Source organism: Macrobrachium rosenbergii, chromosome 10 (genome assembly GCF_040412425.1).
Source record: "Macrobrachium rosenbergii isolate ZJJX-2024 chromosome 10, ASM4041242v1, whole genome shotgun sequence".
Classification (NCBI taxonomy): Eukaryota; Metazoa; Arthropoda; class Malacostraca; order Decapoda; family Palaemonidae; genus Macrobrachium; species Macrobrachium rosenbergii.
In genome coordinates, this window is record NC_089750.1 from 73,171,413 (window position 1) to 73,187,206 (window position 15,794).

General features: G+C 38.2%; 1 protein-coding gene and 1 long non-coding RNA gene across 2 annotated transcripts in view; one reads left to right on the forward strand and one right to left on the reverse strand.

The window, feature by feature from the left end:
* The first annotated feature begins 3,823 nt into the window (after positions 1-3,823).
* Positions 3,824-6,614, forward strand: LOC136843034 (uncharacterized). Its single transcript, XR_010854413.1, has 3 exons — positions 3,824-4,435; positions 5,694-5,892; positions 6,594-6,614. It is a non-coding gene; the product is annotated as an uncharacterized lncRNA (long non-coding RNA).
* An 800-nt stretch (positions 6,615-7,414) lies between these two features.
* The window catches only part of LOC136842389 (probable serine/threonine-protein kinase DDB_G0277165), a 56,316-nt gene continuing 47,936 nt past the window's right edge, over positions 7,415-15,794 (reverse strand). The window contains exon 4 of the mRNA XM_067109646.1: positions 7,415-7,564. Within this exon, the coding sequence (XP_066965747.1) occupies positions 7,415-7,564 (150 nt within the window). The remainder of the gene's footprint in view (positions 7,565-15,794) is intronic.

Genomic DNA, 15,794 nt, shown 5'->3' on the forward strand with positions numbered 1-15,794 from the left:
TCCTACTCCTCCTCCCCCCCCCTCCTCCTCCTCCTCCTTCAGCCAGCAACTAGCTTTGCCCTGTGTACTTGTATCCAGTCCTAACCCCCCGCCCTTTTTCTGTCGTATCTATCCATGATTTTTTTTTTTAGTAAGAATTATTTCTTTGGGACCTCATCCTAATCGAGTTTGAGACATGTGGCTTTCTTCAATCAGGAGGTCTTTAAAAACAGCCGTCTCTCTCTCTCTCTCTCTCTCTCTCTCTCTCTCTCTCACAAAAACCACTAACTCTCATAACTTAACTAACAAAAAACACTAACTCGAGTTATTCAAACAGTTCCTGACTTTCCCCTACGAGAGCGAGAGAGAGAGAGAGGTGGAAGGGTGGCATACCTAAGGGGTAGGGGGTGACACACCACAGGGCATGGTGACCCCCCCCCATACCTATGAGTCTTCCTGGAGACAGTAACAGGCGACAACAAAATACCAGCATGAAGCTGAACCTCCCAAACCATCCCTAATCCCCCTCTTTCCCCCCACCCCTCCCTCCCCTCCTCCAAAAAGGGAGAGGGACCTTGAAGGGTTATAACTTTGGTTAGGAGAAAAAAAAGAGAAGGGGAACTCAGAAACACCGAGGGAAATGAACGAACGAGGATAAAACACCCAGAGAGCAATATGTGGAAAACGTGATAAATATTTCCGATTTCAAGGAAAAAGGATCTCTCTCTCTCTCTCTCTCTCTCTCTCTCTCTCTCTCTCTCATTACACTGTCGTTGTAAATGGTACATAGTTGTATTTTTTATATATTAAACAGTTAGTTTCTCTCTCTCTCTCTCTCTCTCTTCATTACACTGTCCTTATAATTGGCACATATTTGTATTTTTTATGTAGGCCTATTGAACCAGTGTCTCTCTCTCTCTCTCTCTCTCTCTCTCTCTCTCTCTCTCTCTCATTTATTCCCAAGTGAGGTCATCCATTTTGATACACTTCACAAATAAGTAGAATGTATAAACCTTCCTTTCTCTATAAAAGCAGCCTACTTTTACCCTACTTTTCTGACCTTTTTCTTTCCTTCTTTTATACACTGCATAAAAAAGTCGAATATACGAACCTTCTTCTTTTTTTTTTAAAAAGCAGTCTATGTACTTTCACTCTACATTTCTAACCCTTTTCCACGGATATAATGTCAGACACTGCTCTCCGCTGTCCTTTAAATCTATGGAGCATCTTGGCTTTCCAAGTTACCTGAAATCTTGTATGGACTTCTCGTCTCTGAAAGGCGAAACTAGACGTCCCAGAGAGATTTTTAACCAATGATGATAATCTCGTCTGTCCTTTCCTGCATCTCTCAGAGAACTCTCACAGATCTTTCAGGGATCTTTCAGAGATCTCTCAAAGATCTCTCTGAGAACTCTCAGAGATCTTTCAGAGATCTCTCAGAGATCCTTCGGTGAATTTCATCTTTCGCGACACCCCACTCATCCAAAAAAAAAATTTAAATAAATAAATAAATAAATAAATAAAATAAAAAAGTAATCTGATTCGGTCTTCATACGCAATGCACAAGACTACATACTGCAGTATTTCCGCATAGCCAAATAAAACTTGAAAACGGAATACCAAGGAATAAAATACATTTTTTTTTCAGTTGCGTGTCCCATGTACATTCCGTAGATGATGGAAGATCGGCAAAAAAATTATGAATTTTTTTTTTCTGTGACAAAATGACCTAGAAGCTATATTTAAATTTATGGTTCTGTGAAAAAGTCAATTATATATATATATATATATATATATATATATATATATATATATATATATATATAATGTACATATATATATATACATATATATATATATATATATATATATATATATATATATATATATATATATATATATATATATATATATATATATATATATATATATATATATATATATATATATATAGGCCTGTGTGTGTGTGTGTGTGTATAGTGGGGTATGTATTGTATAAAAGTTAACTGCAGCTTCAAATGCACCTTTTTGGTCACTTGGTTCCTGAAAAACAATATATGCATTGCGCGCGCGCACACACACACATATATACATGTATATGTATCTGCGTGTGTGTTCAATTATATCAGACTGATGCCAAAACTGAAGACATATAATGCATTTTGCATTTCATCAAATCCTTGTAAACGAGTCATCCATTTGTATCAATTTATAAAATCCCAAATGCATTTAAATTTCCATTAGGAGATTGCATGCTCCTTACTGTAAGTAATATCTTTTTTTTTTTTTTTTTCAAAAAAGCTATTCTAGAACAAAAAAACCTCCGGTCCATCAATATTATCACCTTAGTCGTTTATACAGGTTATTTATTTTTTTTTTAAATCAAGGAATCACTGGTGAAACACCCCCCCCCACCCCCAAAGCATTTAAGGGTCAAGAAAAATTCCACTTTTGTTAACCCCTCCCCCTTCCTCTAATCATCCCCCCCCCAACCAAATTCCTTCGATAGGTATGTCTCTCTCTCTCTCTCTCTCTCTCTCTCTCTCTCTCTCTCTCCTCTCGTTAAGCCTTAAGTCCCCTATCCCACCTTCTTCCTCCCTCTTTCCTCAGATTCTAAATTTAACTCCTCCAAATATTTTCCTCAACCCCGGATGGCTTTCTTTGACACTACCAAACAGAGAGAGAGAGAGAGAGAGAGAGAGAGAGAGAGAGAGAGAGAGAGAGAGAGAGAGAGAGAGAGAGAGAGAGAGAGAGAGAGAATTTTGTATATAAAATACTGCTCGGTCTTCCAGACAGCTAAGACCAATGCTTGGTACCCATACAACGGAAGGGGAGAGAGAGAGAGAGAGAGAGAGAGAGAGAGAGAGAGAGAGAGAGAGAGAGAGAGAGAGAGAGAGAGAGAGAGATTAAAATTACAAATATGTGTCATCTATTAGGGCAGTGGAATGAGAGAGAGAGAGAGAGAGAGAGAGAGAGAGAGAGAGAGAGAGAGAGAGAGAGAGAGAGAGAGAGAGACTAACAGGTTAATATATTCAAATTACAAATAACAGTCATTTATTAGGGTGAGAGAGAGAGAGAGAGAGAGAGAGAGAGAGAGAGAGAGAGAGAGAGAGAGAGAGAGAGATGCACTTCTTTGAAAAGCAAGGCCAATATATATATATATTTTTCCCCAACAGCGACCAGGAAGACATGCACGCCGAATCAGGCCGGTCCATTCTATTAGCGACCGAACACACAACTCGCGGTTGTCCAAGGGGCTTCCCCCTCCTCCAGGGGAGGGAAGGAAGGAAGGAGACCTTGGAAGGCATTGATTGGAGTGCTCTCCATCAAGGATTTCCACTCCACCACTCCGATTCTCAATAGCCAACTCCCACATCATTCCTCTGATACTCAGTGCTCATAACTCACAATAAAAGAAAATATCCAGTCGAGTAACTACCAAGTACCCAATGACCTGCCTAGTTCAGGACAGGATATCTGTAACTTCAGGAAAAGGTGGTGGGGGTGGGGTTATGCCGCTATCCCTCGCCCGGAGATCGATCTTGAGGTTTCGTTAACGAGTTCGGCGAACTGTGTAAATGAAGTTGATGGTAAGTCTATTTAGAAGGCAAGGTTCTTGGGATTCTAATGCTGTTAGGACTGAGAGAGAGAGAGAGAGAGAGAGAGAGAGAGAGAGAGAGAGAGAGAGAGAGAGAGAGAGAGCCACTCATACACAAATATTATGAATGTAGTTCAAAGTCATAGATAACGTTCCCAATAATTACTCACTCTCTCTCTCTCTCTCTCTCTTATACACACACACACACACACACTTAACTACGCAGTGTATACATATGTACACCTAGGCTGGTATCCAGAAACCATGCGATCGCATTTGTCAATACGAAGGCGATCGCGGTTGTATGGTCCCAAACGAAGAACTATCGTGGTATCCAGAAATCGTACGACGGCCTCAACTCCATCGCATCGCATCGCTGGTTAAGCAGGTTTACCAACATATGCGGTTACTGGGAATGAAATGCCTGGAATCGATGATTACAAGGCTGTATCAGTATCATAGGCAATTTCTTTTATTACAGTGATATTGAATTAATATGTCCTTATGTCTTTATTATTTATTAGAAAAAGATACTGCATATCTGTAGTATATTTTTTTTATTTGATATTTGCTGTCCTGATTCCGTGCGAAAATGTAAACAAAGTCGGGAAATACGCAAGCAACTAAACATAAATATGGAACGTGCACCCCCAATAGCTGATTCTCAGCGTTTAATGCTTCTTAATTTAATAAAGGAGCATGAGAATGTGATCACCGACCGATCTACAGAAAGCAGAACTTTGGAAAAAACCGTGAGGGGTCGTGGGAAGATGTAACACTAGTTTAACGCCATGTATCCTGACCAACCTCCTCGTTCATCAATGCAGTCAAGCGCTGTTTCGACCATGTAAACCGCAGGTAAGAAAGCATTTTTGTTTTGTAATTGTAGTCAGGCAACTTTAGGCTGCTGTGAGTAAAATGGTGTAAACTACCAGTTAGGTTAAAAGAAATTTAGGCTATGAAAGGCCTAGGCTTGTGCTGCCTGTTAAATTGTTAATAATAATCACATCAGGCTAGCCTAGCCTAGCTTATCCAAGGGAACACCAGTTTATCATCTAAAGCTATTATATTATATAAATATATTAATCTTCAAATAAATAGAATGAAACATATTAGAATAGGTTAAGTAAGGTTAGCTAACCAAATCATAGGGGTCTGAGGGGGCATAGCCCCCAGCTAAATAAGCATGGGTGCTCAAGGAGGTTAGGTCAGTAATGTCTAGCTTATTACAAAAGCAGTTGGTGTATCAGGCATTAGGTTTGTATAATTTGACGTGAATTTGTAACTATTGATGTCTTTTATTAGGAAATTTGGGTAATATTCTAATTTAGGCTCAGAATAGCTATGTGGAGGGTCTTACAATTTATTTTCATGGTGGATAGAAGGGCTGGAGCACACAGTAGTATTATCGTATTGTTATTGGGTAGATTTGCAAGTAAACTACATTCATTAGCTTACAGCCAGTTTATTCGTATTTTAAAAAGTGATGGTAAAACTTGGCTACTTTTCTTATGGGTATACAAGGTTTCCAAATTATAAAACTGTTTTAACGTGTGATACCTGCTTGCAAACTAGGCTAAATGATTATTTTTAATAAAAGTTTAGGCTGACATTTGAGATCTTGGCTGTTGTCTGCAGGTGGTCAAATGATTTGGAGTAGGATGACACCTGAAATAGGCTAGCCCTTTTTTTTTAAGTTGAGTTCACACGTAAGCTAGCATGTCTGAAGCCTGCATAATGCCTACCAGTATGCAAGGCTACGATACATTGTGGCAGGTATGTGAACTGCTTAGGCTAGACTATATTAGCTTAGGTGGTATTATTATGCTTTATAATGTGCAGCTCACTTTTCCAGCCACACAAAGCTCACCTTATTTTCTTAAGTGCTCATTAATATTTGTGTAAATGCTTAAATGACATTTCTTATGAATTCAAACATGCGATAGATGTTTTAACTTATTATTCTGGAGGTGGAAGAGAAGTACACAGGACGGTAGGTTTTTGTTATATTTTGAAATTTCATTGCAATCCGTTTTTAAAGTCACAGTCGTTAGAATAAATTAGAAAACCAATGGGGAAACATATTTTTATTCTAATATATTTTTTTATTTACTAGAGTGAAGCAGGTAGATGCTGCCATCAAGAAGAATTTATGCAGAACTGGTGGTGGTCCTCCACCATTTCTTCGAAAGTCTTCTGAAGAGTTTGTCATAGCTGCATCACTGATGACAGAAGAATTAACCATGGACAAGATGTGATTGAAACATTTCATCAAGTTGATGAAACAGAAGAGCCCATACGTGATGTTACAATAAGTAAGTGCTCGGATGTTTTCAAGAATGAAATATATAAACTAGTGAACCTTCAACTTTTTGATGGCCATTACACTCTTCCTGTCAGGAAAGTTTGTAATGCCTTTGGGGAAAACAGAATGGTTATGTTTTCATTATTGATGGCTGGGTTTAAGATAACATTTTAATGCTGTGTGACCCTAAAGGTTCCAGCACTCGTATACTCAGTTCAGAAGTGTGAACGCTTAGTTGGAAGGTCATGTGAATATGTTGATTTGCCAGATTTCAGTAAAGCTTTTTAAAATCACGAGTAGGCCTCTTAGATAGCTTACTATTTAGTGCCCAAAAGATTTTATAGCCTAGCATCTTTCACTGTTTTGCACATATTTAAGCCTAGAAGCAATACTGTGCTAGAAGATGGTGTAATTAATGAAGTATCTAATGCAACACAAGTAATTTTAGCAATTTTTCATTATATATATGTATATAATTGTATAATAATATATATGTATGTAATGTATATATATATATGTATATAATGTATATATATATATATATATATATATATATATATATATATATATATATATATATATATATATATATATTATATATGTGTGTGTGTGTGTGTGTGTGTGTGTGTGTGTGTGTGTGTGTGTTGCAGAAGAGATTTACATCTAAGGTGCAGTAGATCAATTATTTATTTATTTACTTATTATTTTCAGGTATTACGGAGCCACTGCTTTAACCTCAGCACAATTAGAAAGTGGTGTTTCTTCTAATGATGCTACCTCTACAATACAATCAAGATCAACTTAAAGATTGCCCTCGCCTTCTGCAGGACACTGGCTCTTGCGTTGGCAGCCTGATATGATATAATTCTTAAACTAGTGTTTCTGAATAATTTGTATTAGACATCATAAGTGAAGTTCTAAATAATGGTGTTCTGATTTGACCTGAAGCACAGTTGTATTCAAATATTTTATCACCATTTTTATCTTGCAAGTACAACAGTCATGTCTTTCTCAAGGTGTCAGATTGACAACTATGGTAAGAGTTCCTGAATAAATCTTATGTAAAAATATTTATCCTTTATCCTTTCAGTCAATTCTAGTAATCTAGAATGAATTACCTCTTTTAACCCTAGATTGCTTTTGCCATTGAATATTTTTTTTCAGGATGAACCAAAAATAAATAAATCCATTAGTGTTCCTTTTAAAGGCAAACATATAAGTTATATTTTCATATTTCATTAAGTCAATAAGAAGTGTATTTTCATTTTCTTGGTATCGGGTACAATTTACCATGCACATACAGCTGCTAGCTTTCTGACATAAGCATTCTTGGTTTAATGTGTTGTCACTATCCAGTTCAATATTTAAAGGGTTCTTAAATGATGCAAGTGATAAGATTATAGATTTATTGTTATTAAAGTGCAAGTCACCAGAACTGAGGGTTCCTTGCACTGTAAGCAAAACAGCTGCAATATCATCCTAGGTGCATTTTTGGGATGTACAAAATTTGGAAAAATATACTTTAAACCTAATTAACACAAAACAAATACATAATCTCTCAACCTACAAAAAAAACTGTCAACAATGTGGGCCCTACGTTGAGCTTCTTGGATATTGTCAGCCCTTTCAATGATACCCACATCAGGTTCATCAGCATCATCCAATTCAAGATTTTCTTCATCCTGTAAAGGTATTTTGTTTGTTATGGCACAAATATGAAGGACTGCACAAGCAATTATTATGTTCTTAGTGTTATTCAACTTTGTTCTAACTGGTATTGATAACTGCAACTTTTTTTTTTATAAAGTAGTCCTATGGCACGTTCTATAAGATTGCGAGTTTTGATGTGCGCAGCATTATAACGTCTTTGTGTGTATTAACAAGAAATGGTATCATTATATAAGAATGGCATGGATAACCACTGTCTCCCAACAAAAAGCCTCTATGCATGCCCGATTCTAGGCTCTGTGCTAGTCTTGAGGTAGAAAATATTTTGGAGTCATGAGTAATGAACCCTAAGCCCATGAGATCTACCTGTGGCCTCCCAAAAACCAATAAAGAATTCTAAATTAGCGTGTCAAGAAAATGCATTTCCACATCCTCCAAATTAGCTTTATGAAAAAAAAATATATATATTAACATCCTCCATGTATGGGTTGTTTGTACAGTATTTCTCCAATTTTGCCTATCACTAAAATTACATCACCCAACATTGCTCTCTGCAAAAATGAATCATGCCATCCTCCACATAACATATTTTTATATTCACTAGGCTAGGGAATGGCAATTGGTAAAATTCTAGTTTACTTATGGATGCATATTTAAGTCAGGAGGGGGTCCAGGGGGTGAAGCCCCGGGTCTAGGAGAGGAACAGGATTCCAAGTTGGGTTAGGTATCTGGCTATTAGCCTAAAGGAAATACTGAAAATTCCTTAATAAATATATCAGCGCAGAGAGCGACAAGAGATGCTTCTCTCCGTAACTAAACTAGAACTTTATATATATAGCCTGTCATGCATCAGGAATTTGGCTTGTATTTGGCAATTCACTGCCTGTGAAAGCCATCGCAATCCATAAAGGTAGCCACTACCTTAGGCAATTAGCTTCATACTTTTCTTAAAAGGCTTGGGCAATCTCACTTTCGCATCACATGCAACCTACCCTAGTAATTTACACCGCACCATATACTTTCTAATTTCCTTATTATAAACAGCTCCTACATGGAATTTGACGCTTGCATCACCTAGCAGTCTCCCTGTGAGCTTCAGTGGCTGTACTGATTTCAACTGTCTTGGGCAATATAACACTAACATATTAAGATTTCTAGATGTATACCAATTAAATACGTAATTTTGTATTGAAAAGGAAACTCTAAACACGTCAACGAAGCCTATTTTGAAGGAAAAGAATTCCAACAGAGGTAGCTGACTGCCGTTGTTTTGTTACGATGAGCTCGAATTCATCCGTCGTCGGCAGGCAAGGACAGGCAAAGACTTCTTAAAGTATTCTTTCAAGACCTTTGTTGCGTTGTTATTCAGGTCTTTTCACCACAAATTGTTTCATATTTTCAATAGACATTGTAGATAAATCACTTTGGCGCACGTATTTTGAAGCAGAGTTGAAATTTACATTCTTTCAATTCTGCCATCGCAAGGGGGTACCCATGCGACGCCTCCTTCACTATGGTTCCAACATTACATTGTCAAATGCGAATGCCTGCGTATGTTCGCATGGTTTCTGGATACGGCAACACCATCGCGATCGCATACAACGAACCGTCGTATGATTTCTGGATACGAGCACTAGTCTGACCTCCTTACTAATCACCTCTAATCTTTCTCTCCTTTTTCGTCGGCTCCTCTCAAGGAACGATACACCTCTCTCTCTCTCTCTCTCTCTCTCTCTCTCTCTCTCTCTCTCTCTCTCTCTCTCTCTCGGTACAGATTTCAACTCACTTCACAAAAAGGACTTGATGTGTGGAAGTCCACCTTTGATGCCTTTTAATTAAAATGTTGATTTTGGAGTCAATTTTCGCTTCTATTTTTCATAAATAATTATTTTAACACTTTGAATGGAGTGTGAGTAAGTGTTAAGGTTAAACTACTCAATGATAGGAACATTATTTGTTGCAAATAAAACATTATTATTATTATTATTATTATTATTATTATTATTATTATTATTATTATTATTATTATTATTATTATTATTATAACTGTTTTAACAACAGTATCAGTTAATAATAATTACTTACTTTAATTTTGTTTATATTCTTTATTCGCCTGTTACAAAACACTGTACAAGATTTAATAATAATAATAATAATAATAATAATAATAATAATAATAATAATAATAATAATAATAATGAGGTCATTCATCGCTGAAAGAGAAACTGGGAGGCATAAAAAGGTTTGAAAGGTGTAACAGGAGGAAAACCTCGCAGTTGCACTGTGAAACAACTGTTAGGAAAAGGTGGGAAGTCAGGTGGAAGAAAGAGAATATGAACAGAGGTACAGTAAAAGGAATGAAACGGGTTGCAGCTAGGGGCCTAAAGAAGGGAAGCTGCAAAGGCCCTACCCACCCTTACGGAGTCGTCTGGGAGAGAATTTGGTCATCCATCAGAATACCATCAAAATACCATCAGGAACTTTAACCGACCTCCTCAGGGCATTTCCAAAAGGATATTCTCAGGTTTTGGGGAACCACACGTCCTTCAGGCTATCACAGGATACCGGCCCGATATCCTGATTAGGATCACACCGTGGGATTTTGGCAGATTGGTTCCTGACCAATGATGGACCTGCCCAAGGAGTCTACACTGTGAAATTGTACCTGGATTCGGAGATCCTTGGCTGAAGTCTATAATTAGCAGGATCTGTGGAATCCTTTCTATCAGATATATAAAAGAGAAAGGTTAGACCTCTCTCTCTTTCTCTCTCCCTTTCTCCTTAGGGGTAATAAGGGCAAGAGTTGCCATGTCTTATAATAATTCTCTCGCTTTCCGCTGTAAAGCTAAATTAGGGGGATAAATCTGACATCTTTACCTTACACGGAGAAAAAATGGCTTCCGAAAAACCCTAGTTAAAAGATTTCAAGAAAATGCCTCTCTCTCTCTCTCTCTCTCTCTCTCTCTCTCTCTCTCTCTCTCTCTCTCTCTCTCTCTCTCTCTTTTAACGACCTTCAAGGCGGTAACGCCAGGAGTTGCTCTTTCGATTTTTTCTACAAATATTTATAGAGTGAGGCTGCTAGCCACCACGCCTGGCACATTAACGTATAAGGGGCTTAGATAACGAAGGTGTCTGTGCTATCCTAGCGGCCACACATCCAAGTACTGACCTGAACAACAGCTGCTCAGGTGCCTTAATCAAACGATAAGTAGCATAACGAACGTGTCTCAGAGAGAGAGAGAGAGAGAGAGAGAGAGAGAGAGAGAGAGAGAGAGAGAGAGAGAGAGAGAATGAAGACTACCTTTTCCGGAAATGAATATTCAAGTTAAGGTGATAATCTTGGCGAAGTCCTTTGACCTTGGTAGTCTTAACAGAAAGACAACAAAGACTTTGGCAGTCTTGACAGAAAGACAACAAAGACCTTGGCAACCTTAACAGAAAGACAACAGATACCCTGGCAGTCTTGACAGAAAGACAGCAAAGACCCTGACAGTCTTAACATAAAGACAACAAAGACCTTGGCAGTCTTAACAGAAAGACAACAAAGACCTTGGCAGTCTTAACAGAAAGACAACAAAGACCTTGGTGGTCTTAGAAAGACAACGAAGACCCTAGCAGTCTTAACAGAAAGACAACAAAGACCCTAGCAGTCTTAATAGAAAGACAACAAAGACCCTAGCAGTCTTAATAGAAAGACAACAAAGACCCTGGTAGTCTTAACAGAAAGACAACAAAGACCCTGGTAGTCTTAACAGAAAGACAACAAAGACAAAACTTTCAAGACACAAACAAGGCGACTTCATGGTTAATAGTCTTACAACATCACTGACAAGAACCAGTAAACAAAAACATTTATGTCTAAATTTAACCCTAAATAAAATCAAAACTACTGAGGCTAGAGGGCTGCAATTTGGTATGTTTGACGATTGGAGGGTGGATGATCAACATATCAATTTGCAGCCTTTTAGCCTCGGTAGTTTTTAAGATCTGAGGGCGGACAGAAAAAAGAGCGGACAGAACAACGTGCGGACGGACAGACAAAGTCGGCACACTAGTTTTCTTTCACAGAAAACTAAAACTGAGGCAAATAGACTTCATAAAGAGTCTTAAACGAAAGAGACAACACGAGGGAGAACACTGACAAACTCAATATCGCATTCAAGAGTCTTTGAATAAAAATAAAGACTGCCGATTGACGACTGTGCACTCAGTGGCCCTTGAATTTCACTTAACGACTTTTAATCCGTTCAAAGGCAAAGTTAACAGTTCGGCCAAATGCGTCAGAATTAGGAAAAGAGGAGATTGCAAAACAGGAGGCAAAGGAACGGCAAATGGCGGCAATACTTACGCTCACTGATACACACACATACTCACACACTTACACATGCACATACACACACAAACACAGACACTTGTACCACATGAGTGACCACGCTACAACTGATCAATACTTATATACTGTAGGAGTATAAGGTAAGATAATACGCTTGTGTGTATTATATATATATATATATATATATATATATATATATATATATATATATATATATATATATATATATATACGTTTGTATACATATATAAATTATATATATACACTATAAATATACATTACATATGTGTGTGTGTGTCCTATTCAGTCCTTCCAAAGACACCTGCCCAAGAAAGAACATCAAGCAAGCATCTCAAGAGATGATCCTTGCAAGCGTGGGAGACAGAGAAGGAAAGGGAAGGGGTGGGAGGAGAGAGAGAGAGAAAGATAAAAGGAGGAGGTATAAATCACAATAACTCACACTATATCGGGGATGACTGAACAGCAATCATATCCCCCCATGCACTTCAATCACTGGGCTATCGTCTTCGTCAGAGATCAATCAAGTTACTTCCCGCGATATTAAAGGTGTAATGTAGATGTGATATCGGAGGGGTGGATTGCGAGTGGGAGTGGTAACATGGCGGAAGGTAGGGTAATAAACAATAAGATGAGGGAGGCAGCTTCTGGCAGCTTCTGAGTCGAAGGGAGTTCTTTGCAAATCTGTTCGTAGTTATGGGAGGGGTAACATGTAGGGGGGAGGAGGAGGAGGAGGAGGGAGGAGGAGGAGGGAGTTCTTTGCATATCTGTTCGTAATTTCAAAGTCACACCATTACCCAGCAATGCCTCAACCTTCTTCCCAGTTTTAAAAGGACATAAGTCATACTTACACGAACGACATACATACATACACACACTTACATACATACATATATACATACACATACATAATACCAATCCACACACTTATTAAAATTAAATATTGATATTTCTTAATTAGCAAGAAAACCATAACTTGAGTTGCCAAATTTTTATCTACATACGGTGTCCTGTCATCAAAGGGATATGCGCTAAGTACACGCACAGAGAGAGAGAGAGAGAGAGAGAGAGAGAGAGAGAGAGAGAGAGAGAGAGAGAGAGAGAGAGAGAGAATGATCGATACGTCAGCAATGCGACATCATCATTTCTTTATGGAAGAAAGAAAAACGAGAGAGAGAGAGAGAGAGAGAGAGAGAGAGAGAGAGAGAGAGAGAGAGAGAGAGAGAGAGAGAGAGACAGGGGCTGGCTGTCAGGACAGAGGACAGACGATAAAAATAAAGAGAGTTTGAGAGGCATGTACCACAGGGGAAAAAATCGTATCAATATCGAGAGAGGACCCAGGATTTTTTGTGAGTGCGAAAGGGTCCCAAACAAAAGAATAGACTTCAGTGAAGTATTTAGAAATAATAAATAGACAATAAAAGAGAAACATCCTACAAGGATCAATAAAGTAAGTGGAAGGAAATATTAGCTGATAGGAAAGAAAAATAAAACAATAAAGTGTGCCGAATTTTAGACTAGTGTTGACTTCAGGTATACCCAAAAAAATGCTTGTAAATTTCAATGAATAATAGTTTTTATGTATTATTATTATTATTATTATTATTATTATTATTATTATTATTATTATTATTATTATTATTACACGGAAACAGACTCTCTCTTAAACAAACCCTGTTAAATATTATGATTCTTCTTAATTTTTCTTATAATACAAAATTAACTCAAATTATGCATTCATTCTATTTAACAGTTATTATTATTATTATTATTATTATTATTATTACTTAGAAAAATAGACCGCAATACACACAAACAGTATTATTATTATTATAATAATTATCACCATTATTATTATTATTATTAAAAAATAAACCAAAACAAACACAAACCTGACAATAGGCCTATCTGTAACACACGCCAAGCACGAATGAAGGTGTATCAAAAATATGAAAGAAGGTGTATCCCAACTATGAGTGTAGGTGTACTCAAGCTGTACTGAAACTCTTTCCATTTAGTAAAAGAGAAAGTATATTTCCGTGCGCAAGTATGAACGAGTGTGTACTTAGGCCTATCAATCCAACCAGTGTACACGAAAAGCTTTAAATCCTATCGATTTCAAGTGCTTTAACTATACATACACAAGCAAGCACGCAAGCATAAGGAGGAAGGCGAAAATGGCGCCTTCCATACAAATGCATTGACGCATTTGCTGTAAGGTAGAATATAGAATTTAGGCCAAATGCCAAGCAAGCGATGGGACCTATGAGGTCATTCAGCGCTGGAGTGACAGTAAGGAGGTTTGAAAGGTGTAACAGAATATGAAACAACCATTAGGAGAAGGTAGAACGTAAAGATGGAAGGAAGGGAATATGAACGGAGGTACAGGTTAAAGGAATGAAATGGGTTGCAGCTAGGGGCCTAAGAAAGGGACGCTGGAAAGACCTCTGAGTAATGCCTACAGTGCACCGCATGAGGTGCACTGACGGGGGCAATTGTTGCTGATCTTTCCAGTGAACTACCTCACTGGCTGTTAGTCGAACGTAGTGGGTAGCTGCTTAGATAAAAAAAGAATATAAAAACAGAAATATAACAGAATTCAGAGATAAGACCTCCATGCTGGAGGGCCTCGAAGAGGTAATACCTCCCTCGCGTAGGTTCTTGCTGATCACCCGCCTTGTAGGCCTATACAGAAAGGGGATTGTCTACTTTAAAAGAAAATGTAACAACAGAATTCAGAGATTACATCTCCATATAGAAAGCCTCCAAGAGGTAATGCCTCCCTCTTTCCAGGTTCTTGCAGCCGCACAATCCTTTGTTGTTCATCCACCTTTGGCTATGCATAGAAAGACGGCTGCCCACTTCTCTCCCATAGGCCTATTTCTTCTCTGAAGTGAGAAGGGTAGGAAGTTCTACCTCGAAAGTCACGTCTACAAATTTTCGCAGCCCACGTGATACTCCCTCGCCGAGGTTGGAAGTCCCGACCTCTTTTAGTAGGCGTGGTTGTGGCTGTAGGAACTACAACAATAAACAACTCTTTTAGTAACTGCGGTTGAAGATTCTACAACGATATTGTAATTCTGTTGATAATTGTATAGAAGAATATATGGCTGTCTACTCTATGATTGCAGTTCGATGTCTGAAATAACTGAGAGAGAGAGAGAGAGAGAGAGAGAGAGAGAGAGAGAGAGAGAGAGAGAGAGAGAGAGAGAGAGAGAGCTGACTCTGTACAAGGTTATGATTGCAGTTATGTCTGAAATAACCTGAGAGAGAGAGAGAGAGAGAGAGAGAGAGAGAGAGAGAGAGAGAGAGAGAGAGACCTTACCTTATCTTAGACCTTACAGTTCGTTCGGGTTGCCCTTACAGGAGGTCCCTCAGTGTGAGGCACCTCTGATGTCTACCAGAGAATTGCTAACGCATCTTCCGGTATATTTTGCATCTTCCAATCTTGGATGGTCTGGGATGCATCTTAGATATTTGCCGAGCTTATTCTTAAACACGTCTACGCTCACTCCTGATATCTTCCTCAGATGAGCTGGTAGCGCATTGAATAGACGCTGCATTATCGATGCTGGAGAGAGAGAGAGAGAGAGAGAGAGAGAGAGAGAGAGAGAGAGAGAGAGAGAGAGAGAGAGAGAGACCCAACCCCGTCTCTATCCGGACGATACAACGTTCATCCAGATCCAGCGTATCTCGCGAAAGGATTAGCGCTGACAGTACTCCACCAAAATGAACGTCCGTCAAATATACATTTGGTGGCTTTGGCCTTCATCTCTTGTCGGGGATATTGTGTGGAGGATAAATGGCATGTCTGCTTTTTTTTTTTTTTTTAATATTCTGTACAGAGAACTTGGATATATTTAAGCCTATTTTCCACTAACAATTTTTTGCCT